Below are 26,239 nucleotides of genomic sequence, written 5' to 3' on the forward strand. Positions count from 1 at the left end.
AATTAATTATGCGAGAAATCGTCTTTATGCGCAAATAGGCTATTGGTAAAGTTAATAACCATCATATCGAAGTACATTTGTGTGCTCCTCCCACTACGACTCGGGAAAGCATACAGTTTATTTGGCAAAATAAATACATTAGGTGATAAACTTGACGCTCCTTTCCAAATAATATCGAGAGTCTTATTCTGGTGACGTGATGATCGATGCCATGGCTGCTGTTTGACAAATAAAACAATATCGCTCTTATCCATAACAATCTCATAATGTTGGTTGCCTACCCGCACTGTATCTGCGAGCTGTTGGCTAGAACGCTTGTGCCAAGACCAGTGGGCACATTTGCTATGCAAAGCTAACGCGACAGGTTTTGTGACATAACCATCAGTAGAGTTGAAAATGCGATGGAACCCCATTTAATTTGTATTTTTCATTCGGTACATGAGAATTTAACTGCAAAAGGGATTTTTGCGCCTTTTATCCGCAAACAGACAGTTTGCAGGAAACAAATCCCCTGAGAGGAAATGCCAATATTGTTTTATGCAGATTATAGAGTATTTAAATGAAAATCTGTCACAAATTGGATGGAAACCTAGCTACTGTTTGGAAATGGGGCAGAACCATTGTGTTGAGATTGAGGTCATGGGGAAGGGAGGACAACAAGCTGATGCATGCCAGGCATATAAAGGTGAATTATTATTCATGTTGTAGTCAGGTTCCTGTTTCTATCATAGACATACTTTTTCGTAATAAGTTGACTGTTATTGCTCATTGTTCTAGATGGCCCAGTGGTGCCAGCTGAAACTACTGGAGTCTAAATACCAGGAGCAGGTCCACCAGCTCTATGATGACTCCTTCCCCATGGACATCAGACAGTACCTCAGCAAGTGGATTGAGAGCATTGACTGGTAAGCAAGCAGGGATGAAGGCTGCTGTTAAAATGGATATACAAAGATCTATTCTATTTGACTGGTATTCTACTGTACTCTACCCTTTTCAATTATATCTGTATTTTATTGTATTTCATCTCGTTCATCCAATCTTAATTCCCCTGTGAATCCATATCTATGTAGAGATAATGTTGCTGTTCTGAGATTGATATACAGTATGTCAATGATCCAATCCATAGGGATAATGTGGCTGTTGACGAATCACTGGCCACTGTCCGCTTCCACGATCTCCTAGCCCATCTTGATGACCAACACAGCCGCTTCGCGCTGGAGAAAGACCTCCTGCGACAACACAACATCCGCAAGTTCAAGGGAAACCTCCAGGTGTAGTACTATCTCAGTTACATATTTTCAGGACAGACCTTACTGCCAGTGGCCTTCCATACTTTATTGCTTGTATGTTACAGGAATGATTAATTAAAAGTTATACATTATGTTGCTAATTTCCCCTTTTAACTCCTGAAATAGATTGATTTTGAATGAGTTGTTGATGTGGAATTTATGACCCCAATGTCAGTAAATGTTTTTTGAGTTTGTAGTAAAAAAGTACCCACTTTTCCAGGACCACTTTCAGGAGGACCCCGTTCACTTGGCCATGATCATCTCCTGAAACCTGAAGGAGGAGCGGAGGATTCTGGCTGCTGCCAAAAGCATAGAGGTGCCCTGCATGAACTTGTATTGACATACATTGTAATTAGTAAAATCACCACACGTCTTTCTCTATCCGTGCTGTCAGATATTGTAGATGATACATAACTGTATATTGAAGTGTTTACATGCTTTAACTGTGCAGTTAAATGAACAGTATTTTCCTCTTCAGACCGACAGAGAAAACACACAGACCAGCATGGTTCTGGAGAAGCAAAATCTGGACAACAAAGTCAAAGACATGAAAAACAAGGTTCAGGTGAGTTATCATTTCCATCATATACTAGATGTTGATTGTTTCCTGGTGGAACAGTTCCATCAGTGATTTGCAGTACATGTTCATGCATGTCAGGTTTGCCATCTACCTGATCCAACGTGTTTATCTCACTTGCTAGGAAGCGGATCAGAATATAAAGTCTCTGGAATACCTTCAAGATGAGCATGACTTTAAGGAAAATACTCTTAAGAACAGAGGTGAGATGTTTTATTCTCAATCTGTAATAGATCATTTATTTACAGGTCTGTGTTTCAGGTTTAGTCAGTAAGTGAATGTTTTTCCTTCTCCCACTTTAGAACATGAAATGAACGGGCTGACACCCAAACAGCTGGAACACGAGAAGCTGCAGATTGTAGAGATGTGTTTCAAGCTGAAGTTCAAGAGACTGGTAAGAGGGGTCATGATGAGGTTACATTTTACCATGACGTGCTGTGATTTAAAAAATGCAATGACAAAAAGCATGAATAATCATGCATCAAGCACCGCTAAGAATACCATGTATCATAGTCTGTCTGAATGACTAAGAGTGTATTACCTAGTTATAACCAGAATGCTCATATTGAAGAGTAGATGACCGTTATAGAGTAAATAATAACTATACGTATGTTGTTGTCTGCCTCCACAGGAAGTGGTTGGCCAGTTGGCGGAGGTGCTCAACATGGCCGAGGCGGTCCAATCAGACTTGATCTCAGAGGAGCTGCCTGAGTGGAAGAAGAGGCAGCAGAGCTCCTGTATTGGAGGACCACCCAACGCATGTCTGGACCAACTGCAGAACTGGTGAGGAGACTAGTTCATTCTTTTGGGCATCTCTTGTCTGATTAAGCAAAAAGATGAATTTAGGAACCCAACAAAATAAAGTATTATTCTTATTCTGCTTCATCTTCTTCTTCCCCTGTAGGTTCACAGCGGTGGCAGAAAGCCTGCAGCAGGTGAGGCAGCAGCTGATGGAGCTCCAGGAACTAGCTCAGAAGTACACATATGACAACGACCCAATCAAACAGCAGAAAGGCTTCCTGGAGGGGCGGGCCCTGGCACTGTTCCGGAACCTCCTAGAACAGTAAGTGACACCACACTTGTATTCTGAAGTTAAACACCCACTCTGTTTTTTGCTGCCGTTTTTGATAATTTAAATTAAGTAGATACTGTCACTCCCTGGTCTTAGTATTTTGTGTTTTCTTTATTATTTTGGTTAGGCCAGGGAGTGACATGGGTTTATTATGTGGAGTGTTTTGTCTTGGGGTTTTGGGATTGTGGTATAGTGGGGTTATCTAGAATAGCCTATGGCTGTCTAGAGTGGTTCTCAATCAGAGGCAGGTGTTTATCGTTGTCTCTGATTGGGAACCATATTTAGGCAGCCATATTCTTTGAGTGTTTCGTGGGTGATTGTTCCTGTCTCAGTGTTTGTTTGCACCAGATTAGGCTGTTTAGGTTTTGTATGGTTCGTGTTTATCTTTTATTAAAAGATGTATTGAAATAACCACGCTGCATTTTGGTCCGATCCCTGCTACACCTCCTCTTCAGAGGAAGAGGAGAAAGAAAACCGAAACAGATACATTAGAGATTTTCTTTGTTTTTACCATTTTTACATTATAGTATAATAGTGAACACATCAAAATATGGAATCGTAGTAACCAAAAAATATATTTATATTTTCAAAATATATTTTATATTTGAGATTCTTCAAAGTAGTCCCCCTTTGCCTTGATGACAGCTTTGCACACTCTTGGCATTCTCTCAACTAGCTTCATAAGGAATGATTTTCCAACAGTCTTGAAGGAGTTCCCACATATGCTGAACACTTGTTGGCTGCTTTTCCTTCACTCTGCAGTCCAACTCATCGCAAATCATCTCAATTCGGTTGAGGTCAGGTGATTATGGAGGCCAGGTCATCTGAGGCATCACTCCATCACTCTCCTTCTTGGTCAAATAGCACTTACACAGCCTGGAGGTGTGTTTCAAATCAAAACACATTTTATTTGTCATATGCACCGAATACAACAGGTTACAGTGAAACACCTTACAGTGAAATGCTTACTTACAAGCCCTTAACCAACAATGCAGTTTTAAGAATAATACGTGTAAAGTAAAAAATGTATGTAAAAATTCAGGAATAAAAGTAACAATTTCAGAGCAGCAGTAAAATAACAATACCGAGGCTATATACAGGGGGTACTGGTACAGAGTCAATGTGCGTTGGCACCGGTTAGTTGTGGGTAGATTTATAAGGACTATGCATAAATAAACAGAATAGCAGCGGGGGGGCAATGCAAATAGTCTGGGTCATTGTCCTGTTGAAAAACAAATAATAATCCCTCTAAGAACAAACCAGATGGGATGGCAGATAGCGCTGCAGAATCCTGTGGTAGCCATGCTGGGTAAGTGTCCCTTGAATTCAAAATAAATCACTGACAGTGTCACCAGCAAAGCACCATCACACCTCCTCCTCCATGCTTCACTGTGGGAACAACACATGCGGAGATCATACTTTCACCTACTCTGTGTCTCATAAAAACACATCAGTTGGATCCAAAAATTGCACATTTGGACTCATCAGACCAAAGGACAGATGTCACCTGTCTAATGTCCATTGCTCGTCTTGCAAGTCTCTTCTTATTATTGGTGTCCTTTAGTAATGGTTTCTTTGCAGCAATTCGACCATGAAGGCCTGATTCACGCAGTCTCCTCTGAATAGTTTATGTTGCGATGTCTGTTTTTTGAACTCTGTAAAGCATTTATTTTGGCTGCAATCTGAGGTGAAGTTAACTCTAATGAACTTATCCTCTGCATCAGAGGTAACTCTGGGTCTTCCTTTTCTGTGGCGGTCCTCATGAGAGCCAGTTTCATCATACCGCTTGATGGTTTTTGCGACTGCGTTTGAAGAAACTTTCAAAGGTCTTGAAATGTTCCGTATTGGCAGTTAAAGTAATGATGGTGTCATTGCCCTGACCTGAGTATTCTTTGTTTTCTTTATATATTTTGGTTAGGTCAGGGTGTGACGAGGGTGGTATGTGTGTTTTTGTCTCATCTAGGGTTTTGTATGTCTAGGTGTGTGTGTCTAGTCTTGGCATATTGTAGGTCTATGGTGGTCTGGATTGGTTCCCAATCAGAGGCAGCTGTTTATCGTTGTCTCTGATTGGGGAACCTATTTAGGTTGCCATTTTCCAGTTTGGGTTTGTGGGTTATTGTCTATGTGATGTTGCATCTTTGCACTCAGTTTTGATAGTGGTCACGTTCGTCTTGTTATTCTGTTTGTTTGTTTGTTTGTTTGTTTAGTGTACTTCGTGTTTTTTTGTCTTTCATTAAAAATATTCACATCACGCTGTGCTTTGGTCTCCTCACTACGACGATTGTGACAGATGGACTTTCATTTCTCTTTGCTTATTTGATCTGTTTTTGCCATAATATGGACTTGGTCTTTTACCAAATAGGGCTATCTTCTGTATACACAACTGATTGGCTCAAACGCATTAAGAAAGAAAGAAATTTCACAAATTAACTTAAGAAAGGCACACCTGTTAATTTAAATGCATTCCAAGTGACTACCTCATGAAGCTGGTTGAGAGAATTGCCAAGTGTGTGCAAAGCTGTCATCTAGGCAAAGGGTGGCTACTTTGAAGAATCTTAAATATAAAATATATTGATATGTTTAACACTTTTTTTGGTTACCACATGATTCCATATGTGTTTTTTTCATAGTTATGTCTTAAGTATTTTTCTACAATGTAGAAAATAGTAAAAATAAAGAAAACCCTTGAATGAGTAGGTGTGTCCAAACTTTTGACTGGTACTGTGTATATATTATGTATAAGCTGGAAGTAGAAACCAAAGTGTTGTTTCTATGCCTCTATGTAGTATATCACCTCAAAATTCCTTGTGTCACTGTGGTGTGTCTTAGTTCCTTGGTAGTAGAGGGACAGCCCTGTATGCCCACACATCTACAGAGACCTCTGGTGCTGCAGACAAAGAGCCCGTTCACTGTCAAGCTCAGGTAAGCACAAACACAACAGCACCTCCCGTCTGTAGTTCCTCCCATCTGTAGTTCCTATGGATCTGTCCAGACCTGGTTAAGTTTTGATTTGTATTTCCTCTCCTCTAGATTTCTTGTGAAGCTCCAGGAATTCAACTATCAACTCAAAGTGAAAGCTTTGTTTGACAAGTAAGTAAAGGAGTGTGGTGTTATTTTGTCCTGCTCTTGAATTTGCTATGTGAATACATAACTAAAGGGGGAATGCACGTTTTCTTTTCTCTCCAGGGACGTTACAGAAAATAAAGGTTTTCGTAAGTTTAACATATTGGGTACCAACACAAAAGTTATGGAGGAGTCAAATGGAAGCTTGGCTGCAGAGTTTGTCCAGTTGGTAAGCTAGCACCATTTCAAATGGCATACAGGGCACTACGTCTGAATGAGTTGTCCCATTTGTCCATTTGGACCTGCACTGTCATCACTCTTTACAGCAGGGTTCCCCAACTGACGGTCATTTTTATTTGGAGGTCAAGTGGCGGTCAAGGTGTATTTATTTATTTTTTACTGTAAAAACACCAGCAAATCAGCTCCAAGTGATTTTAATTTTGGAAATCTGTTCCAAAGTATTCCCACGCATATTAAAGAAATATATGTGACCGTATACAAATGTAAGCAAGGTTTGATATGATTGTGTTATAGTAAAATATGATATCTGTTTGGGCTTCTTGCGGTAAGTTTGTAGTCTACAAATGATTTGTAATTATGTTCCGGCACCCTGACCATCCTCTCAAGAAAATATCGGCCTGCAGCTGAATCTACAGTAGTTGATGATCCCTGCTTTACAGTTTATTCTTTGATTTCGACACAGAATCTGCAAGAGCAGAGAGTGACTGGAAGAGGAAAGAAAGAGGTAACAGACCTTAAGAGAGCTGGTTTCTGATTGGTCTTAGTGGGCTATAATGACCATGTAATCTGTACAGTGTTTGTGAATTTCATGATGAGTATTAAATACATTCTGGTGCGGATTATGTTTCTGACCATGTTATTCCAGGGGCCTCTTATTGTGACAGAGGAGCTGCACTGCATCTGCTTTGAGTCGGAACTCCGCCAGTCAGGTCTGGAAATCAAACTAGGGGTAAGTGATCTGAAATATAGAGATTCAGGCCTACACTCATTTTTATGAGGTCCAACAGCGCTCTGGCCTTATTTAATTTTCCTTTGATTTAGTCTGGCCTCTGGTCCTTTTTAGACCATCTCCCTGCCCATCGTGGTCATCTCCAACTGCAGCCAGCTGCCCAGTGGCTGGGCCTCCATCCTGTGGTACAACATGCTGACCAGCGAGCCCCAGGTAGTCTTCTCTCAAGGTTCCTTCCTCCTGGGAGTTTTTCCTTGCCTTGAAGGTGTTTTGCTGGCTTACTGTCAAACACTTTATGACAACATTTGATTTAAAAATTAGTTTTTAAATAAATATGATTGATTTGTTGGAACAGGACCTGGAGTTCTTCCTGAACCCTCCGGCAGTGTCCTGGGGTCAGCTATCTGAGGTGCTGAGCTGGCAGTTTTCCTCTGTCACCAAGAGGGGGCTCAATGATGAGCAGCTAGGCATGCTGGCTGACAAACTACTGGGCCAGAAAGCACAGAGGAATCCTGAGGGCCTTATCTCCTGGACCATGTTCGGTGCTGTCAAGGTAGGTTAGGATTACAGTACACAGAATATTTGGTCCCAATTGAAACAAAGTACAACTGATAAAGGATTTATATACTGTAGCATAAACACTAGATAAATGATCTAAGTGTATATCATACTCTTTTTAAATGTTGTAGAAAAGGTGATGTAACAATTCCCAACGTAGGGGGACTTGCCAAATGTTTATAAGCCATTTATAGAATATGACATGCACATATAGATGATTTGTGAAGCATTTACAGTGCATTTGGAAAATATTTTTGCGTTACAAGACAAGACACATAAATCACCCATGTCACACCCTGGCCTGACCAAAATAATAAAGAAAACACAGAATACTAATGCCAGGGCGTGACAGGGTCTTCCTTTCCTGTGGCGGTCCTCATGAGAGCCAGTTTCATCATAACGCTTGATGGTTTTGCAACGACACTTGAAGAAACTTTCAAAGTTCTTGAAATGTTCCATATTGACTGACCTTCATGTCTTAAAGTAATGATGGACTGCCATTTCTCTTTGCTTATTTAAGCTGTTCTTGCCATAATATAGACTTGGTCTTTTACCAAATAGGGCTATCTTCTGTTGGAAGGTGAACCTTGTCACAACAAAACTGATAGGTTCAAACGCATGAACATCTGCTCCAGAGACTGGGGTGTAGGTTCACCTTCCAACAGGACAACGATCCTAAGCACTCAGCCAAGACAACGCAGGAGTGGCTTCAGGTAAAGTCTCTGTGTTTTAACCAAGAAGACTCTAGTCTGTAATCACTGCCAAAGGTGCTTCAACAAAGTTCTGACTTTCTAAACTTGAAAATATGAAATATCCTTATTCATGTCACTGAGTGAGAGAGAGGGAATGTAGAACATTTACATTCTGTCAGAATACGTTACTGTTAGACAATGGGGATCCTATGGGAAGGAGAAGGGCCACAGTCGGGTACAAGTCAACAGGACAGCCACGAGTTGGGGAGGAGTGAGGAATTTGTGCCGTGGTCAGGACAGATATCACTAATGTTTTGTCTAGTTTAAGAGATGCATTGGCTGTCCAGATGTGTCAGGAGGAGGCTCAGTATACGAGGAAGGTTTAAATACCAGTGCTTGTGTAAATATATGTATTGGTCTGTTCAGCTGTCTGACTCAGTGGGTGAATAAACTTGGTTTGAGCTTTACTAATCGGCCACGAGATTTTACTCTTTATTTAGATCGTAACAGTACTGAGTAAAGGGTCTCAATACTTATGTAAATGTCATATTTCAGTTTTTTTATTTTAGATAAATTAGCAAAAATGTCTGCAAACCTGTTTTTGCTTTGTCATTATAGGGTATTGTGTGTCGATTGAGGGAAAAAAAACTATTGAATCAATTTTAGAATAAGGCTGTAGTGTAACAAAATGTGGAATAGTCAAGGGGTCTAAATACTTTCCGAATGCACTGTATGTCGTGCTTATGAAGCCTATGTATTCTATATAAAGCCTTTTCTAAGTTGTACTTTGTTTAAAATAATTACATTTCACAAAGATGTGTATATATATATATAAGGAGGACATTGAGTAAGTGCTCCCTTGTGTCAACTACAGAGCCTCAGTGAGAAGAGGTTTCCCTTCTGTCTGTGGATCGAAGACATCCTTGACCTCATCAAGAGACATCTGCTGTCCCTGTGGAACGATGGGTGAGTTTTTCTTTACTCTTTTTGGAATTGACAATTACAAAGAAAATAACTAGTGCTCTTATTGGGATGACATATTAGCTGAATGGCTACATCTGGCAGATTGAAAGCCATGATGAACAATGTGCATTGTCCCTGCCTACTAAAACAAATACAGTAATGTAAGTAATAAAGAAATGTTGCTTGTTCTCTCCCACTACAGTTGCATCCTGGGCTTTGTGAGTAAGAGGAGGGCAAAGGCCATGCTGACTGGGAAGTGTCCAGGCACGTTCCTTCTGCGCTTCAGTGAGAGTAGCAGAGACGGAGCCATCACATTCACTTGGGTGGAACACGACCTAAACGGTGAGTAGCACACATGCGCATTTACAACTAAAGGTGCTATATTTGAATCTGTGTGTTTTTTAAATTTTTATTTCACCTTTATTTTAGCAGGGTGGATTCCACCAAAAATACATTCATAAAAAACAAGCACATTTCTCAACAAAGAGTTCCTCAACCAACAACCTGAATTGCGCAAAGGGCATCAATGCATCCAACTGTAGATTATTTTCAAGATGGTTCCATAAATGAGGTGTGAATCAACTAAAAGCCGTTTTATCCTAAATCTGTAGTGACAGAAGGAATTTCAAGAGTTAACCATCCCTGTGACGGAGTATGGTATCTCATATTCTATATGTTAGTAACAATGTTAGGTAAATGCATTTTTTTTTGTTGCAAAAGGGCTTTATAAATTAACAGAATGCAATGTTTTGACCAATGCGATGTCAAAGAGGGTCAGCCTACTTTCTGATAGAGAATGCAAAGATGAATGCAAAACCTGTCACCCATGTTCCACAGATAAGCCTGTATTCCATGCAGTGGAGCCCTACACCAAGGAGGAGCTGTCTGCCGTCTCTCTGCCTGACATCATCCGAACCTACAAGGTGATGGCAGCTGAGAACATCCCAGAGGACCCACTCTGTTTCCTCTACCCAGACATCCCCAAAGACACGTCCTTCGGGAAGTACTACACCAGGGCCTCCGAGGGTAAGCAGCCAGCGACCCTTTTTTGTTTCAAATCATATATTATTTACAAGGTTTCGTGAGAAGGTCACCTGTGACTGTGAGGTAAAAAAATGTATGGAATAAATAGGATTTAACCGTTATTTCCTTTTTTTTGTTATTTTGCTCTGATGCTTTCCTAAATCTCTCGGATGCATTTCAGACACCTCAAACCATATTTTGTTTAGATTTATTTTTGGCCATGTATGAATGTTTTATTCAATGTGTTTCTATGGGCTAATAGCAGTAAGGCCAAATTCAGTCTTTCATCAAATAATTTGTATGTATTTTTTGGGCCTAAATCTCAATCAAATAGCTTAATGGTCCATCTTATGACCATAGTAAAACAATTCCATATGTTAGCTTTGTAGATATCGCCTTAGACTCCTAGGGGTTCAGCTTGTGGGCGTCATAGAGCAAAACAGCTGACCCGTTCGTGTGAGTCTCAGCTTTCCATAGTGGGGTGATTTTGTTTCTGGCTTAAACCGTTCGGAGGTGACTGACGTTTTTGTGGGAAGAAAAACAAAGTCGACATGCCGACGGGACGGACTTCAAACGAGTCCCGTGAAGCTTGTCGTAGATTAAAACGGCCATGAGTCTCAGCTTTCCATAATGGGATCACTCCGCTGTAGAGCTGCCGCAGATGGGGTAAACCGACATCGGCGGATGTTGTGTATTGAGACGCAGTTCATGCAAAAACAAAAGTCTCTAGGTTGAACAGACATCGACTCTAGGCATATATCAAATATAAGTGTTTACAAAATAACAATAAGACATGATAGATTTCACATTATACAATGCTCAAAAAAATAAAGGGAACACTTAAACAACACAATGTAACTCCAAGGAAGCAACACTGATTGACAATACATTTCACATGCTGTTGTGCAAATGGGATAGACAACAGGTGGAAATTATAGGCAATTAGCAAGCCACCCCCAATAAAGGAGTGGTTCTGCAGGTGGTGACCACAGACCACTTCTCAGTTCCTATGCTTCCTGGCTGATGTTTTGGTCACTTTTGAATGCTGGCGGTGCTTTCACTCTAGTGGTAGCATGAGATGGAGTCTACAACCCACACAAGTGGCTCAGGTAGTGCAGCTCATCCAGGATGGCACATCAATGCGAGCTGTGGCAAGAAGGTTTGCTGTGTCTGTCAGCATAGCGCCTCCATGCTCTGGACACTATCAGGAGACAGGCCAGTACATCAGGAGACGTGGAGGAGGCCGTAGGAGGGCAACAACCCAGCAGCAGGACCGCTACCTCCGCCTTTGTGCCATGAGGAGCAGGAGGAGCAAAATGACCTCCAGCAGGCCACAAATGTACATGTGTCTGCTCAAACGGTCAGAAACAGACTCCATGAGGGTGGTATATGAGGGCCCGTCGTCCACAGGTGGGGGTTGTGCTTACAGCCCAACACTGTGCAGGACGTTTGGCATTTGCCAGAGAACACCAAGATTGGCAAATTCGCCACTGGCGCCCTGTGCTCTTCACAGATGAAAGCAGGTTCACACTGAGCACATGTGACAGACGTGACAGTCTGGAGACGCCGTGGAGAACGTTCTGCTGCCTGCAACATCCTCCAGCATGACCGGTTTGGCGGTGGGACAGTCATGGTGTGGGGTGGCATTTCTTTGGGGGGCCGCACAGCCCTCCATGTGCTCGCCAGAGGTCGCCTGACTGCCATTAGGTACCGAGATGAGATCCTCAGACCCCTTGTGAGACCATATGCTGGTGCGGTTGGCCCTGGGTTCCTCCTAATGCAAGACAATGCTAGACCTCATGTGGCTGGAGTGTGTCAGCAGTTCCTGCAAGAGGAAGGCATTGATGCTATGGATTGGCTCGCCCGTTCCCCAGACCTGAATCCAATTGAGCACATCTGGGACATCATGTCTCGCTCCATCCACCAACGTGGCGTTGCACCACAGACTGTCCAGGAGTTGGCGGATGCTTTAGTCCAGGTCTGGGAGGAGATCCCTCAGGAGACCATCCGCCACCTCATCAGGAGCATGCCCAGGCGTTGTAGGGAGGTCATACAGGCACGTGGGGGGCACACACACTACTGAGCCTCATTTTGACTTGTTTTAAGGACATTACATCAAAGTTGGATCAGCCTGTAGTGTGGTTTTCCACTTTAATTTTGAGTGTGACTCCAAATCCAGACCTCCATGGGTTGATAAATTTGATTTCCATTGATGATTTTGTTGTCAGTACATTCAACTATGTAAAGAAAAAAGTATTTAATAAGAATATTTCATTCATTCAGATCTAGGATGTGTTATTTTAGTGTTCCCTTTATTTTTTTGAGCAGTGTAGAATTATAGGAATAAAAAATCTGATCAGAAAATAGAAGTGATAAGCTTAGGCATTCTATTTCTGTTTAAAATCCCCTCAATGACCATGGTGTCTGGTAAACCTTTGGGGATGTTTATTATTTACAACACTAGGGATGCACTATATATTAGTGAGCATTTACTTTGAGAGGTTTTGTTCATAATAAACATCCCCAATCGTCCATCTGGTCCACCATTTTGTTTTTCAGCATCAGAGCCCATGGATGTGGAGAGTCCCATCGGCACAGGATACGTAAAGACCGATATCATATCAGTGTCAGTGTAAGTTTAGAGTAGGCTACCCTTCCTGTTACTTAATCTGTAACAGGAAGACATTTTATTTGCAATGTTCTGGTTTGGGTATAATCCATAATCTGACTTAATTGCCCCTTATTTTTGCAATGTGTTTTAGTGACCCATCTAGACAGCAAGACGAGATGATCATGTTGCCAGGAGGGCTGGAAAGTGTACCAGTGCACCATTGTTGGAGTGGAAGTCCTAAGAATATTGATACTGCTGTGGTAAGTTACATAATGTATTTAACTAGGCAAGTCCGTTAACAACCAATTCTTATTTTATAATAATGGCCTACCGGGGAACAGTGGGTTAACTGCCTTGTCAGCTCCGGGATTCGATCCAGTGATCCAGGTGAGTGCAGGTTGTGGTATATTGTATATCTTAAATGAATGCCTACATTCAGATATAGATCTCTCTGTTCAATATCACTTCACCTTCTGTTCAATATCACTTCACGCATCCCGGGGGGGGGGGGGGGATTTTTGAATGTAAGCATTCAATGCAGATTTTTGAATGTAAGCATTCAAATCTGTCACAAATTGGATGGAAACCTAGCTACTGTTTGGAAATGGGGCAGAACCATTGTGTTGAGATTGAGGTCATGGGGAAGGGAGGACAACAAGCTGATGCATGCCAGGCATATAAAGGTGAATTATTATTATTCATGTTGTAGTCAGGTTCCTGTTTCTATCATAGACATACTTTTTCGTAATAAGTTGACTGTTATTGTTCTAGATGGCCCAGTGGTGCCAGCTGAAACTACTGGATTCTAAATACCAGGAGCAGGTCCACCAGCTCTATGATGACTCCTTCCCCATGGACATCAGACAGTACCTCAGCAAGTGGATTGAGAGCATTGACTGGTAAGCAAGCAGGGATGAAGGCTGCTGTTAAAATGGATATACAAAGATCTATTCTATTTGACTGGTATTCTACTGTACTCTACCCTTTTCAATTATATCTGTATTTTATTGTATTTCATCTCGTTCATCCAATCTTAATTCCCCTGTGAATCCATATCTATGTAGAGATAATGTTGCTGTTCTGAGATTTATATACGGTATGTCAATGATCCAATCCATAGGGATAATGTGGCTGTTGACGAATCACTGGCCACTGTCCGCTTCCACGATCTCCTAGCCCATCTTGATGACCAACACAGCCGCTTCGCGCTGGAGAAAGACCTCCTGCGACAACACAACATCCGCAAGTTCAAGGGAAACCTCCAGGTGTAGTACTATCTCAGTTACATATTTTCAGGACAGACCTTACTGCCAGTGGCCTTCCATACTTTATTGCTTGTATGTTACAGGAATGATTAATTAAAAGTTATACATTATGTTGCTAATTTCCCCTTTTAACTCCTGAAAAGATTGATTTTGAATGAGTTGTTGATGTGGAATTTATGACCCCAATGTCAGTAAATGTTTTTTGAGTTTGTAGTAAAAAAGTACCCACTTTTCCAGGACCACTTTCAGGAGGACCCCGTTCACATGGCCATGATCATCTCCAGAAACCTGAAGGAGGAGCGGAGGATTCTGGCTGCTGCCAAAAGCATAGAGGTGCCCTGCATGAACTTGTATTGACATACATTGTAATTAGTAAAATCACCACACGTCTTTCTCTATCCGTGCTGTCAGATATTGTAGATGATACATAACTGTATATTGGAGTGTTTACATGCTTTAACTGTGCAGTTAAATGAACAGTATTTTCCTCTTCAGACCGACAGAGAAAACACACAGACCAGCATGGTTCTGGAGAAGCAAAATCTGGACAACAAAGTCAAAGACATGAAAAACAAGGTTCAGGTGAGTTATCATTTCCATCATATACTAGATGTTGATTGTTTCCTGGTGGAACAGTTCCATCAGTGATTTGCAGTACATGTTCATGCATGTCAGGTTTGCCATCTATCTGATCCAACATGTTTATCTCACTTGCTAGGAAGCGGATCAGAATATAAAGTCTCTGGAATACCTTCAAGATGAGCATGACTTTAAGGAAAATACTCTTAAGAACAGAGGTGAGGTGTTTTATTCTCAATCTGTAATAGATCATTTATTTACAGGTCTGTGTTTCAGGTTTAGTCAGTAAGTGAATGTTTTTCCTTCTCCCACTTTAGAACATGAAATGAACGGGCTGACACCCAAACAGCTGGAACACGAGAAGCTGCAGATTGTAGAGATGTGTTTCAAGCTGAAGTTCAAGAGACTGGTAAGAGGGGTCATGATGGGTCATGATTAGAGGTCGACCGATTAATCGGCAAGGCCAATTAATTAGGGCCGATTTCAAGTTTTCATAACAATTGGCCTTTTTGGATGCCGATTATGGCCGATTACATTGCAATCCACGAGGAGATTGCGTGTCAGGCTGACCACCTGTTTCGCGAGTGCAGCATCAAAAGGACCTTGTGGCTACAAGGAGCCAAGGTAAGTTGCTAGCTAGCGTTAAACTTATCTCAAACTATCAATCTTCACATAATCACTAGTTAACTACACATGGTTTATGATATTACTAGGTTAACTAGCCTGTCCTGCGTTGCGTATATTCAAAGCCGTGCCTATTAATTTATCATCGAATCACAGCCTACTTCAACTTTGCCAAACGGGTGATTTAACAAAAGCACATCTGCGAGAAATGCACAATCGTTGCACAAATGTACCTAACCATAAACATCAATGCCTTCATTAAAATCAATACACAGAAGTATATATTTAAACCTGCATATTTTGTTAATGACCAAAGGCTCGTATTTCTGTGTGTCTATGATTTGATAGAGCAGTCTGACTGTGCGGTGGTAGGCAACAGCAGGCTCGTAAGCATTCATTCAAACAGCACTTTACTGCGTTTGCCAGCAGCTCTTAGCAATGCTTGAAGCACAGCGCTGTTTATGACTTCAAGCCTATCAACTCCCGAGATTAGGTTGACCATACTTAAGTGCCTATTAGAACATTCAATAGTCAAAGGTATATGAAATACAAATGATATAGAGAGAAATAGTCGACGCGTCATAATTCCGATAACTACAACCTTAAACTTCTTAACTGGGAATATTGAAGACTCATGTTATAAGGAACCACCAGCTTTCTAATGTTCTGAGCAAGGAAATTAAACGTTAGCTTTTTTACATGGCACATATTGCACTTTTACTTTCTTCTCCAACACTGTTTTTGCATTATTGAAACCAAATTGAACATGTTTCATTATTTATTTGAGACTAAATAGATTTTATTTATGTGTTATATTAGGTTAAAATAAAAGTGTTCATCGTTAATTCAGTATTGTTGTAATTGTCATTATTACATATATATAAAAATCGGCCGATTTAATCGGTATCTTTTTTTGGTCCTCCAATAATCGGTATCGGCGTTGAAAAATCATAATCGGTCGACCTCTAGCCATGATGACGTTAAATAGTCCAATGTAATTCTACCATGGCATTGTACTGTGAATAAAAAAATGCAATGACAAAAAGCATGACTAATCATGCATCAAGCACTGCTAAGAATACCATGTATCATAGTCTGTCTGAATGACTGAGAGTGTATTACCTAGTTATAACCAGCATGCTCATATTGAAGAGTAGATGACGGTTATAGAGTAAATAATAACTATACGTATGTTGTTGTCTGCCTCCACAGGAAGTGGTTGGCCAGTTGGCGGAGGTGCTCAACATTGCCGAGGCGGTCCAGTCACACTTGATCTCAGAGGAGCTGCCTGAGTGGAAGAAGAGGCTGCAGAGCTCCTGTATTGGAGGACCACCCAACGCATGTCTGGACCAACTGCAGAACTGGTGAGGAGACTAGTTCATTCTTTTGGGCATCTCTTGTCTGATTAAGCAAAAAGATGAATTTAGGAACCCAACAAAATAAAGTATTGTTCTTATTCTGCTTCATCTTCTTCTTCCCCTGTAGGTTCACAGCGGTGGCAGAAAGCCTGCAGCAGGTGAGGCAGCAGCTGAAGGAGCTCCAGGAACTAGAGCAGAAGTACACATACGACAACGACCCAATCAAACAGCAGAAAGGCTTCCTGGAGGGGCGGGCCCTGGCACTGTTCCGGAACCTCCTAGAACAGTGAGTGACACCACACTTGTATTCCGAAGTTAAACACCCACTCTGTTTTTTGCTGCCGTTTTTGATCATTTAAATTGTATATATATTCGCCTCTATACAGTATATCACCTCAAAATTCCTTGTGTCTCTGTGGTGTGTCTTAGTTCCTTGGTGGTAGAGAGACAGCCCTGTATGCCCACATATCCACAGAGACCTCTGGTGCTGCAGACAAAGAGCCCGTTCACTGTCAAGCTCAGGTAAGCACAAACACAACAGCACAGTCTGTAGTTCTTCCCATCTGTAGTTCCTATGGATCCTTACAGTCCTGGGTGAGTTTTAATTTGTATTTCCTCTCCTCTAGATTTCTTGTGAAGCTCCAGGAATTCAACTATCAACTCAAAGTGAAAGCTTTGTTTGACAAGTAAGTAAAGGAGTGTGGTGTTATTTTGTCCTGCTCTTGAATTTGCTATGTGAATACATAACTAAAGGGGGAATGCACGTTTTCTTTTCTCTCCAGGGATGTTACAGAAAAGAAAGGGTTTCGTAAGTTTAACATATTGGGTACCAACACAAAAGTTATGGAGGAGTCAAATGGAAGCTTGGCTGCAGAGTTTGTCCAGTTGGTAAGCTAGCACCATTTCAAATGGCATACAGGGCACTACGTCTGAATGAGTTGTCCCATTTGTCCATTTGGACCTGCACTGTCATCACTCTTTACAGCAGGGTTCCCCAACTGAAGGTCATTTTATTTGGAGGTCAAGTGGCGGTCAAGGTGTATTTATTTATTTTTTACTGTAAAAACACCAGCAAATCAGCTCCAAGTGATTTTAATTTTGGAAATCTGTTCCAAAGTATTCCCACGCATATTAAAGAAATATATGTGACCGTATACAAATGTAAGCAAGGTTTGATATGATTGTGTTATAGTAAAATATGATATCTGTTTGGGCTTCTTGCGGTCAATTTGTAGGCTACAAATTATTGGTAATTATGTTCCTGACCATCCTCTCAAGAAAATATCGGCCTGCAGCTGAATCTACAGTAGTTGATGATCCCTGCTTTACAGTTTATTCTTTGATCTCGACACAGAAACTGCAAGAGCAGAGAGTGACTGGAAGAGGAAAGAAAGAGGTAAGAGACCTAAGAGAGCTGGTTTCTGATTGGTCTTAATGGGCTATAATGACCATGTAATCTGTACAGTATTTGTGAATTTCATGATGAGTATTAAATACATTCTGGTGCGGATTATGTTTCTGACCATGTTATTCCAGGGGCCTCTTATTGTGACAGAGGAGCTGCACTGCATCTGCTTTGAGTCGGAACTCCGCCAGTCAGGTCTGGAAATCAAACTAGGGGTAAGTGATCTGAAATATAGAGATTCAGGCCTACACTCCCATTTTTATGAGGTCCAACAGCGCTCTGGCCTTATTTAATTTGCCTTTGATTTAGTCTGGCCTCTGGTCCTTTTTAGACCATCTCCCTGCCCATCGTGGTCATCTCCAACTGCAGCCAGCTGCCCAGTGGCTGGGCCTCCATCCTGTGGTACAACATGCTGACCAGCGAGCCCCAGGTAGTCTTCTCTCAAGGTTCCTTCCTCCTGGGAGTTTTTCCTTGCTTTGAAGGTGTTTTGCTGGCTTACCTTCAAACACTTTATGACAACATTTGATTTAAAAATTAGTTTTTAAATAAATATGATTGATTTGTTGGAACAGGACCTGGAGTTCTTCCTGAACCCTCCGGCAGTGTCCTGGGGTCAGCTATCTGAGGTGCTGAGCTGGCAGTTTTCCTCTGTCACCAAGAGGGGGCTCAATGATGAGCAGCTAGGCATGCTGGCTGACAAACTACTGGACCAGAAAGCACAGAGGAATCCTGAGGGCCTTATCTCCTGGACCATGTTCGGTGCTGTCAAGGTAGGTTAGGATTAGAGTAAACAGAATATTTGATCCCAATTTAAACAAAGTACAACTGATAAAGGATGTATATACTGTAGCAAACATAAATGCTTCACAAATCATCTATATGTGTATATAATGCTCTTTAAAGGGGGAAAAAACAACTCCCACTGTAGGGTGTCTTGCCAAATGTGACATAATGTCCTATGTATGTTTATACACCATTTATAGAGTATGACATACACTTGAGGATGATTTGTGAAGCCTTTATGTATGCTATATAAATCCTTTTATAAGTTGTACTTTGTTTAAAATATTTACAGTTCACAAAGATGTGTATATATATATATATAGGATTATTATTAGGATTATTATATAAATATTATTGGATATTTCAAACTTTTTTAACAAATCAAAAACTGAAAAATTGGGCGTGCAAAATTATTCAGCCCCCTTAAGTTAATACTTTGTAGCGCCACCTTTTGCTGTGATTACAGCTGTAAGTCGCTTGGGGTATGTCTCTATCAGTTTTGCACATCGAGAGACTGAAATTTTTTCCCATTCCTCCTTGCAAAACAGCTCGAGCTCAGTGAGGTTGGACGGAGAGCATTTGTGAACAGCAGTTTTCAGTTCTTTCCACAGATTCTCGATTGGATTCAGGTCTGGACTTTGACTTGGCCATTCTAACACCTGGATATGTTTATTTTTGAACCATTCCATTGTAGATTTTGCTTTATGTTTTGGATCATTGTCTTGTTGGAAGACAAATCTCCGTCCCAGTCTCAGGTCTTTTGCAGACTCCATCAGGTTTTCTTCCAGAATGGTCCTGTATTTGGCTCCATCCATCTTTCCATCAATTTTAACCATCTTCCCTGTCCCTGCTGAAGAAAAGCAGGCCCAAACCATGATGCTGCAACCACCATGTTTGACAGTGGGGATGGTGTGTTCAGGGTGATGCGCTGTGTTGCTTTTACGCCAAACATAACGTTTTGCATTGTTGCCAAAAAGTTCAATTTTGGTTTCATCTGACCAGAGCACCTTCTTCCACATGTTTGGTGTGTCTCCCAGGTGGCTTGTGGCAAACTTTAAACAACACTTTTTATGGATATCTTTAAGAAATGGCTTTCTTCTTGCCACTCTTCCATAAAGGCCAGATTTGTGCAATATACGACTGATTGTTGTCCTATGGACAGAGTCTCCCACCTCAGCTGTAGATCTCTGCAGTTCATCCAGAGTGATCATGGGCCTCTTGGCTGCATCTCTGATCAGTCTTCTCCTTGTATGAGCTGAAAGTTTAGAGGGACGGCCAGGTATTGGTAGATTTGCAGTGGTCTGATACTCCTTCCATTTCAATATTATCGCTTGCACAGTGCTCCTTGGGATGTTTAAAGCTTGGGAAATCTTTTTGTATCCAAATCCGGCTTTAAACTTCTTCACAACAGTATCTCGGACCTGCCTGGTGTGTTCCTTGTTCTTCATGATGCTCTCTGCGCTTTTAACGGACCTCTGAGACTATCACAGTGCAGGTGCATTTATACGGAGACTTGATTACACACAGGTGGATTGTATTTATCATCATTAGTCATTTAGGTCAACATTGGATCATTCAGAGATCCTCACTGAACTTCTGGAGAGAGTTTGCTGCACTGAAAGTAAAGGGGCTGAATAATTTTGAAAGCCCAATTTTTTTAGTTTTTCATTTGTTAAAAAAGTTTGAAATATCCAATAAATGTTGTTCCACTTCATGATTGTGTCCCACTTGTTGTTGATTCTTCACAAAAAAATACAGTTTTATATCTTTATGTTTGAAGCCTGAAATGTGGCAAAAGGTCGCAAAGTTCAAGGGGGCCGAATACTTTCGCAAGGCACTGTATATATGAGGAGGACATTGAGTAAGTGCTCCCTTGTGTCAACTACAGAGCCTCAGTGAGAAGAGGTTTCCCTTCTGTCTGTGGATCGAAAACATCCTTGACCTCATCAAGAGACACCTGCTGTCCCTGTGGAACGATGGGTGAGTTTTTCTTTACTCTTTTTGGGATTGACAATTACAAAGCAAATAACTAGTGCTCTTATTGGGATGACATATTAGCTGAATGGCTACATCTGGCAGATTGAAAGCCATGATGAACAATGTGCATTGTCCCTGCCTACTAAAACAAATACAGTAATGTAAGTAATAAAGAAATGTTGCTTGTTCCCTCCCACTACAGTTGCATCCTGGGCTTTGTGAGTAAGGAGAGGGCAAAGGCCATGCTGACTGGGAAGTGTCCAGGCACGTTTCTGCTGCGCTTCAGTGAGAGTAGCAGAGACGGAGCCATCACATTCACTTGGGTGGAACACGACCTAAACGGTGAGTAGCACACTTGCGCACGTACACACACTGTAGCCATTTACAATTAAAGGTGTTTTATTTGAATCTGTGTTTGTTTATTTTTTATTTTTTTTATTCTAGCAGAGTGGATTACTGGGTGGAATCCAGAAGGCAGCATGGGAGTATAGGAAAACACTACACTAAATTCTCAATAAAGAGGTCCTCAACCAACAAACTGAATTGCCCAAAAGGGACCAAATCAAACTTGATTTGTCACATGCGTCAAATACAGCAAGTGTAGACCTTACCGTGAAATGCTTACTTACAAGCCCTTAACCAACAGTGCAGTTCTAGAAGAGTTAAGAAAATATTTACCAAGTAAACTAAAGTAAAAAAATTATAAAAAGTAACTCAATAACAACAATAACACAGCTATATACAGGGGGTACCGGTGCCGAGTCAGTGTGCGGGGGAACAGGTTAGAGGTAATTTGTACATGTAGGTAGGGGTGAAGTGACTATGCATAGATAATAAACAGCAAGTAGCAGCAGTGTACAAAACAAATGGAGGGGGGATTAATGTAATAGTGGGGTGGCCATTTAATTAATTGTTCATCAGTCTTATGGCTTGGGGGTAGAATATGTTAAGGAGCCTTTTGGTCCTAGACTTGGCTATCTGTTACTGCTTGCCGTGCGGTAGCAGAGTAATCAGTCTATGACTTGAGTGACTGGAGTCTCTGACAATTTTTTGGGCTTTCCTCTGACACCGCTTATTATAAAGGGTCTGGATGGCAGGAAGCTTGGCCTGTGATGTTCTGGGCCGTACTCACTACCCTCTGTAGTGCCTTAAGGTCAGATGCCGAGCAGTTGTCATACCAGGCGGTGATGCAAGTGGTCAAGATGCTCTCGATGGTGCAGCTGTAGAACTTTTTGAGGATCTGGGGACCCATGCCAAATCTTTTCAGTCTCCTGAGGGGGAAAAGGTTTTTTCTTGCCCTCTTCACGAATGTCTTTGTGTGTTTGGACCATGATAGCTTGTTGGTGATGTGGACACCAAGGAACTTGACGCTCTTGACCTGCTCCCCGACAGCCCTGTTGGAGTCGTGTTTGGCCACGCAATCGTGGGTGAACAGGGAGTACAAGAGGGGACTAAATACACACCCCTGAGGGGCCCCAGTGTTAAGGATCAGCATGGCAGACGTGTTGTTGCCTACCCTTACCACCTGGGGGCGACCCATCAAGAAGTCCTGGATCCAGTTGCAGAGGGAGATGTTTAGTCCCAGGGTCCTTAGCTTAGTGATGAGCTTCGTGGGCACTATGGTGTTGAATGCTGAGCTGTAGTCAATGAACAGCATTCTCACATAGGTGTTCCTTTTGTCCAGGTGGGAAAGGGGAGTGTGATTGAAATTGCGTCATCTGTGGATCTGTTGGGGCAGTATGCAAATTAGAGAGTCTAGGGTATCTGAGAGGATACTATTGATGTGAGCAATGACCAGCCTTTCAAAGCACTTCATGGCTACCGACGTGAGTGCTATGGGACAGTAATAATTTAGGCATGTTACCTTCGCTTCCCTGGGACTATGGTGGTCTGCTTGAAACATGTTGAAAATGTCATTGAAGACACTTGCCAGTTGGTCCGTGCATGCTTTTAGCTCGATGCGGATGAGTCCCGGAACGTATTCCAGTCTGTGCTTGCAAAACAGTCCTGTAGTGTAGCATCTGTGTCATCTGACCACCAATGCATCCAACTGTAGATTATTCTCAAAATGGTTCTATAAATGAGGTGCAAATCAACTAAAAGCCGTTTAATCCTAAATCTGTAGTGACAGAAGGAATTTCAAGAGTTAACCATCCCTGTGACAGAGTATGGTAACTCATACTTCTATATGTTAGTAACAATGTTAGGTAAATACATTTTTTTTTTTGTTTTTGCAAAAGGGCTTTATAAATTAACAGAATGCAATGTTTTGACCAATGCGATGTCAAAGAGGGCCAGCCTACTTTCTGTTAGAATGCAAAGATGAATGCTAAACCTGTCGCCAGATATATAGAGTTGAAGTCGGAAGTTTACATACACTTACACGGAACCCAAACCGGCTGTGCGCGTGCGCCATCGTGCATAAATGTATTTTGTCCCCCCACACCAAAAGCGATCACGACACGCAGGTTAAAATATCAAAACAAACTCTGAACCAATTATGTTAATTTGGGGACAGGCCGAGAAGCATTAAACATTTATGGCAATTTAGCTAGTTAGCTAGCACTTGCTAGCTAATTTGTCCTATTTAGCTGGCTTGCTGTTGCTAGCTAATTTGTCCAGATGATATAAACATTGAGTTGTTAGTTTACCTGAAATGCACAAGGTCCTCTACTCCGCCAATTAATCCACACATAAAACAGTCAACTGAATCATTTCTAGTCATCTCTCCTCCTTCCAGGATTTTTCTTCTCTTGACTTTATATTGTGATTGGCAACTTTCATAAATTAGGTGCATTACTGCCCCTGAACTCATTCGTCTTTCAGTCATCCACGTGGGTATAACCAATCAGGAGATGGCACGTGGGTACCTGCTTCTATAAACCAATGAGGAGATGGGAGAGGCAGGACTTGCAGCGCGATCTGTGTCAAAAATAGAACTGACTTCTATTTTAGCCCTTGGCAACGCAGATGCTTGTTGGCGCGTGCGAGCAGTGTGGGTTCAATAATTGAATAATATAGATCTCTAAATTTATTTTGCAGCGCACGCAACGCGAGCGGTGTCGTCAGCTTGTTAGGTTGGAGTCATAAACTCGTTTTTCAACTACTCCACAAATTTCTTGTTAACAAACTGTAGTTTTGGCAAGTCGGTTAAGACATCTACTTTGTGCATGACACAAGTCATTTTTCCAATAATTGTTTAGACAGACTATTTGACTTATAATTCACTGTATCACAATTCCAGTGTGTCAGAAGTTTACATACACTAAGTTGACTGTGCCTTTAAACAGCTTGGAAAATTCCAGACAATGATGTCATGGCTTTAGAAGCTTCTGATAGGCTAATTGACATCATTTGAGTCAATTGGAGGTGTACCTATGGATATATTTCAAGGCCTACCTTCAAACTCAGTGCCTCTTTGCTTGACATCATGGGAAAATCAAAAGAAATCAGCCAAGACCTCAGAAAAAAAAATTGTAGACCTCCACAAGTCTGGTTCATCCTTGGGAGCAATTTCCAAATGCCTGAAGGTACCACATTCATCTGTACAAACAATAGTACGCAAGTATAAACACCATAGGACCAAGCAGCCTGATACCGCTCAGGAAGGAGACGCGTTCTGTCTCCTAGAAATGAACGTCTTTGGTGCGGAAGGTGCAAATCAATCCCAGAACAACAGCAAAGGACCTTATGAAAATGCTGGAGGAAACGGGTACAAAAGTATCTATATCCACTTGTAAAACGAGTCCTATATCGGCATGACCAGAAAGGCCGCTCGGCAAGGAAGAAGCCACTGCTCCATAACCGCCATAAAAAAGCTAGACTATGGTTTGCAACTGCACCTGGGGACAAAGATCGTACTTTTTGGAGAAATGTCGTCTGGTCTGATGAAACAAAAATAGAAATGTTTGGCCATAATGACCATCGTTATGCTTGGAGGAAACCGGGTTAGCCAAAAAACACCATCCCAACCATGAAGCATGGGGGTGTCAGCATCATGTTGTGGGGGTGCTTTGCTGCAGGAGGGACTGGTGCACTTCACAAGATAGATGGCATCATGAGAGAGGAAAATTATGTGGATATATTGGAAGCAACATCTCAAGACATCAGTTAGGAAGTTAAAGCTTGGTGGTAAATGGGTCTTCCAAATGGACAATGACCCCAAGCATACTTCCAACGTTATGGCAAAATGGCTTAAGGACAACAAAGTCAAGGTATTGGACTGGCCATCACAAAGCCCTGACCTCAATACTATAGAACATTTGTGAAGAACTGAAAAAGCATGTGCGAGCAAGGAGGCCTACAAACCTCACTAAGTTACACCAGCTCTGTCAGGAGGAATGGGCCAAAATTCAACTTATTGTGGGAAGATTGTGGAAGGCTACCTGAAACAACATTTGACCCAAGTTAAACAATTACCAAATACATTTACCAAGAACCAAATACTAATTGAGTGTATGTAAACTTCTTACCCACTGGGAATGTGATGAAAGAAATGAATGCTGAAATAAATCATTCTCTGTACTATTATTCTGACATTTCACATTCTTAAAATAAAGTGGTGATCCTAACTGACCTAAGACAGGTCATTTTTACGAGGATTAAATGTCAGGAATTATGAAACTGAGTTTAAATGTATTTGGCTAAGGTGTATGTAAACTTCCAACTTCAACTGTACCTGTCACCCATGTTCCACAGATAAGCCTGTATTCCATGCTGTGGAGCCTTATACCAAGAAGAAGCTGTCTGTCATCGCTCTACCTAAAATCATCCGCAACTACAAGGTGATGGCAGCTGAGAACATCCCAGAGAACCCACTCTGCTTCCTCTACCCAGACATCCCCAAAGACGAGGCCTTCGGAAAGTTCTACACTAGGGCCTCAGAGGGTAAGCAGCCAGCAACCTTTTTTTAATCTTTTTTTTTTTTTGTTCCTGATGCTTTCCTATATCTCTCAAATGCTTTTCAGACACCTCAAACCATACTTCATTTTGATTTATTTTTGGCCATGTATGAGTTGGTCTCCTGAGTGGCGCAGCGGGCTAAAGCACTGCATCTCAGTGCTAGAAGCGTCACTAAAGACACCCTGGTTCGAATCCAGGCTGGATCATGGATTGGGAGTCCCATAGGGCGGCGCACAATTGGCTCTGCGTTGTTTTGGAATTACCTGGATTTCTGCATAAATTGGTCATAAAATTTGATCTGATCTTCATCTAAGTCACAACAATAGACAAACACAGTCTGCTTAAACTAATAACACACAAGAAATATACGTTTTCATTATATACGTTTTTTTCAATTATACTTTTTTTATTGAACACACTGTGTAAACATTCACAGTGCAGGGTGGAAAAAGTACGTGAACCCTTGGATTTAATAACTGGCTGACCCTCCTTTAGCAGCAATAAACTCAACCAAACGTTTTCTGTGGT

General features: G+C 41.5%; 1 protein-coding gene across 1 annotated transcript in view; it reads left to right on the plus strand.

Annotated features, from left to right (window-relative positions):
- Window positions 1-1,133: 1,133 nt before the first annotated feature.
- The window catches only part of LOC139413068 (signal transducer and activator of transcription 1-alpha/beta-like), a 36,041-nt gene continuing 10,935 nt past the window's right edge, over window positions 1,134-26,239 (plus strand). Inside the window, exons 1-37 of the mRNA XM_071160098.1 lie at window positions 1,134-1,271; window positions 1,510-1,605; window positions 1,768-1,854; window positions 1,991-2,069; window positions 2,169-2,260; window positions 2,498-2,649; window positions 2,771-2,929; window positions 5,768-5,860; window positions 5,969-6,028; window positions 6,125-6,230; window positions 6,705-6,746; window positions 6,888-6,971; window positions 7,086-7,184; window positions 7,327-7,524; window positions 9,096-9,187; window positions 9,387-9,526; window positions 10,022-10,210; window positions 12,767-12,839; window positions 12,970-13,078; window positions 13,590-13,717; window positions 13,939-14,083; window positions 14,321-14,416; window positions 14,579-14,665; window positions 14,802-14,880; window positions 14,980-15,071; window positions 16,499-16,650; window positions 16,772-16,930; window positions 17,074-17,166; window positions 17,271-17,330; window positions 17,427-17,532; window positions 17,999-18,040; window positions 18,181-18,264; window positions 18,381-18,479; window positions 18,622-18,819; window positions 20,721-20,812; window positions 21,012-21,151; window positions 25,508-25,696. Coding sequence (XP_071016199.1) covers window positions 1,795-1,854; window positions 1,991-2,069; window positions 2,169-2,260; window positions 2,498-2,649; window positions 2,771-2,929; window positions 5,768-5,860; window positions 5,969-6,028; window positions 6,125-6,230; window positions 6,705-6,746; window positions 6,888-6,971; window positions 7,086-7,184; window positions 7,327-7,524; window positions 9,096-9,187; window positions 9,387-9,526; window positions 10,022-10,210; window positions 12,767-12,839; window positions 12,970-13,078; window positions 13,590-13,717; window positions 13,939-14,083; window positions 14,321-14,416; window positions 14,579-14,665; window positions 14,802-14,880; window positions 14,980-15,071; window positions 16,499-16,650; window positions 16,772-16,930; window positions 17,074-17,166; window positions 17,271-17,330; window positions 17,427-17,532; window positions 17,999-18,040; window positions 18,181-18,264; window positions 18,381-18,479; window positions 18,622-18,819; window positions 20,721-20,812; window positions 21,012-21,151; window positions 25,508-25,696 — 3,868 coding nt within the window. The 5' untranslated portion in view covers window positions 1,134-1,271; window positions 1,510-1,605; window positions 1,768-1,794. The remainder of the gene's footprint in view (window positions 1,272-1,509; window positions 1,606-1,767; window positions 1,855-1,990; window positions 2,070-2,168; window positions 2,261-2,497; window positions 2,650-2,770; window positions 2,930-5,767; window positions 5,861-5,968; window positions 6,029-6,124; window positions 6,231-6,704; window positions 6,747-6,887; window positions 6,972-7,085; window positions 7,185-7,326; window positions 7,525-9,095; window positions 9,188-9,386; window positions 9,527-10,021; window positions 10,211-12,766; window positions 12,840-12,969; window positions 13,079-13,589; window positions 13,718-13,938; window positions 14,084-14,320; window positions 14,417-14,578; window positions 14,666-14,801; window positions 14,881-14,979; window positions 15,072-16,498; window positions 16,651-16,771; window positions 16,931-17,073; window positions 17,167-17,270; window positions 17,331-17,426; window positions 17,533-17,998; window positions 18,041-18,180; window positions 18,265-18,380; window positions 18,480-18,621; window positions 18,820-20,720; window positions 20,813-21,011; window positions 21,152-25,507; window positions 25,697-26,239) is intronic.

This window comes from Oncorhynchus clarkii, chromosome 7 (genome assembly GCF_045791955.1).
Source record: "Oncorhynchus clarkii lewisi isolate Uvic-CL-2024 chromosome 7, UVic_Ocla_1.0, whole genome shotgun sequence".
Taxonomy (NCBI): Eukaryota; Metazoa; Chordata; class Actinopteri; order Salmoniformes; family Salmonidae; genus Oncorhynchus; species Oncorhynchus clarkii.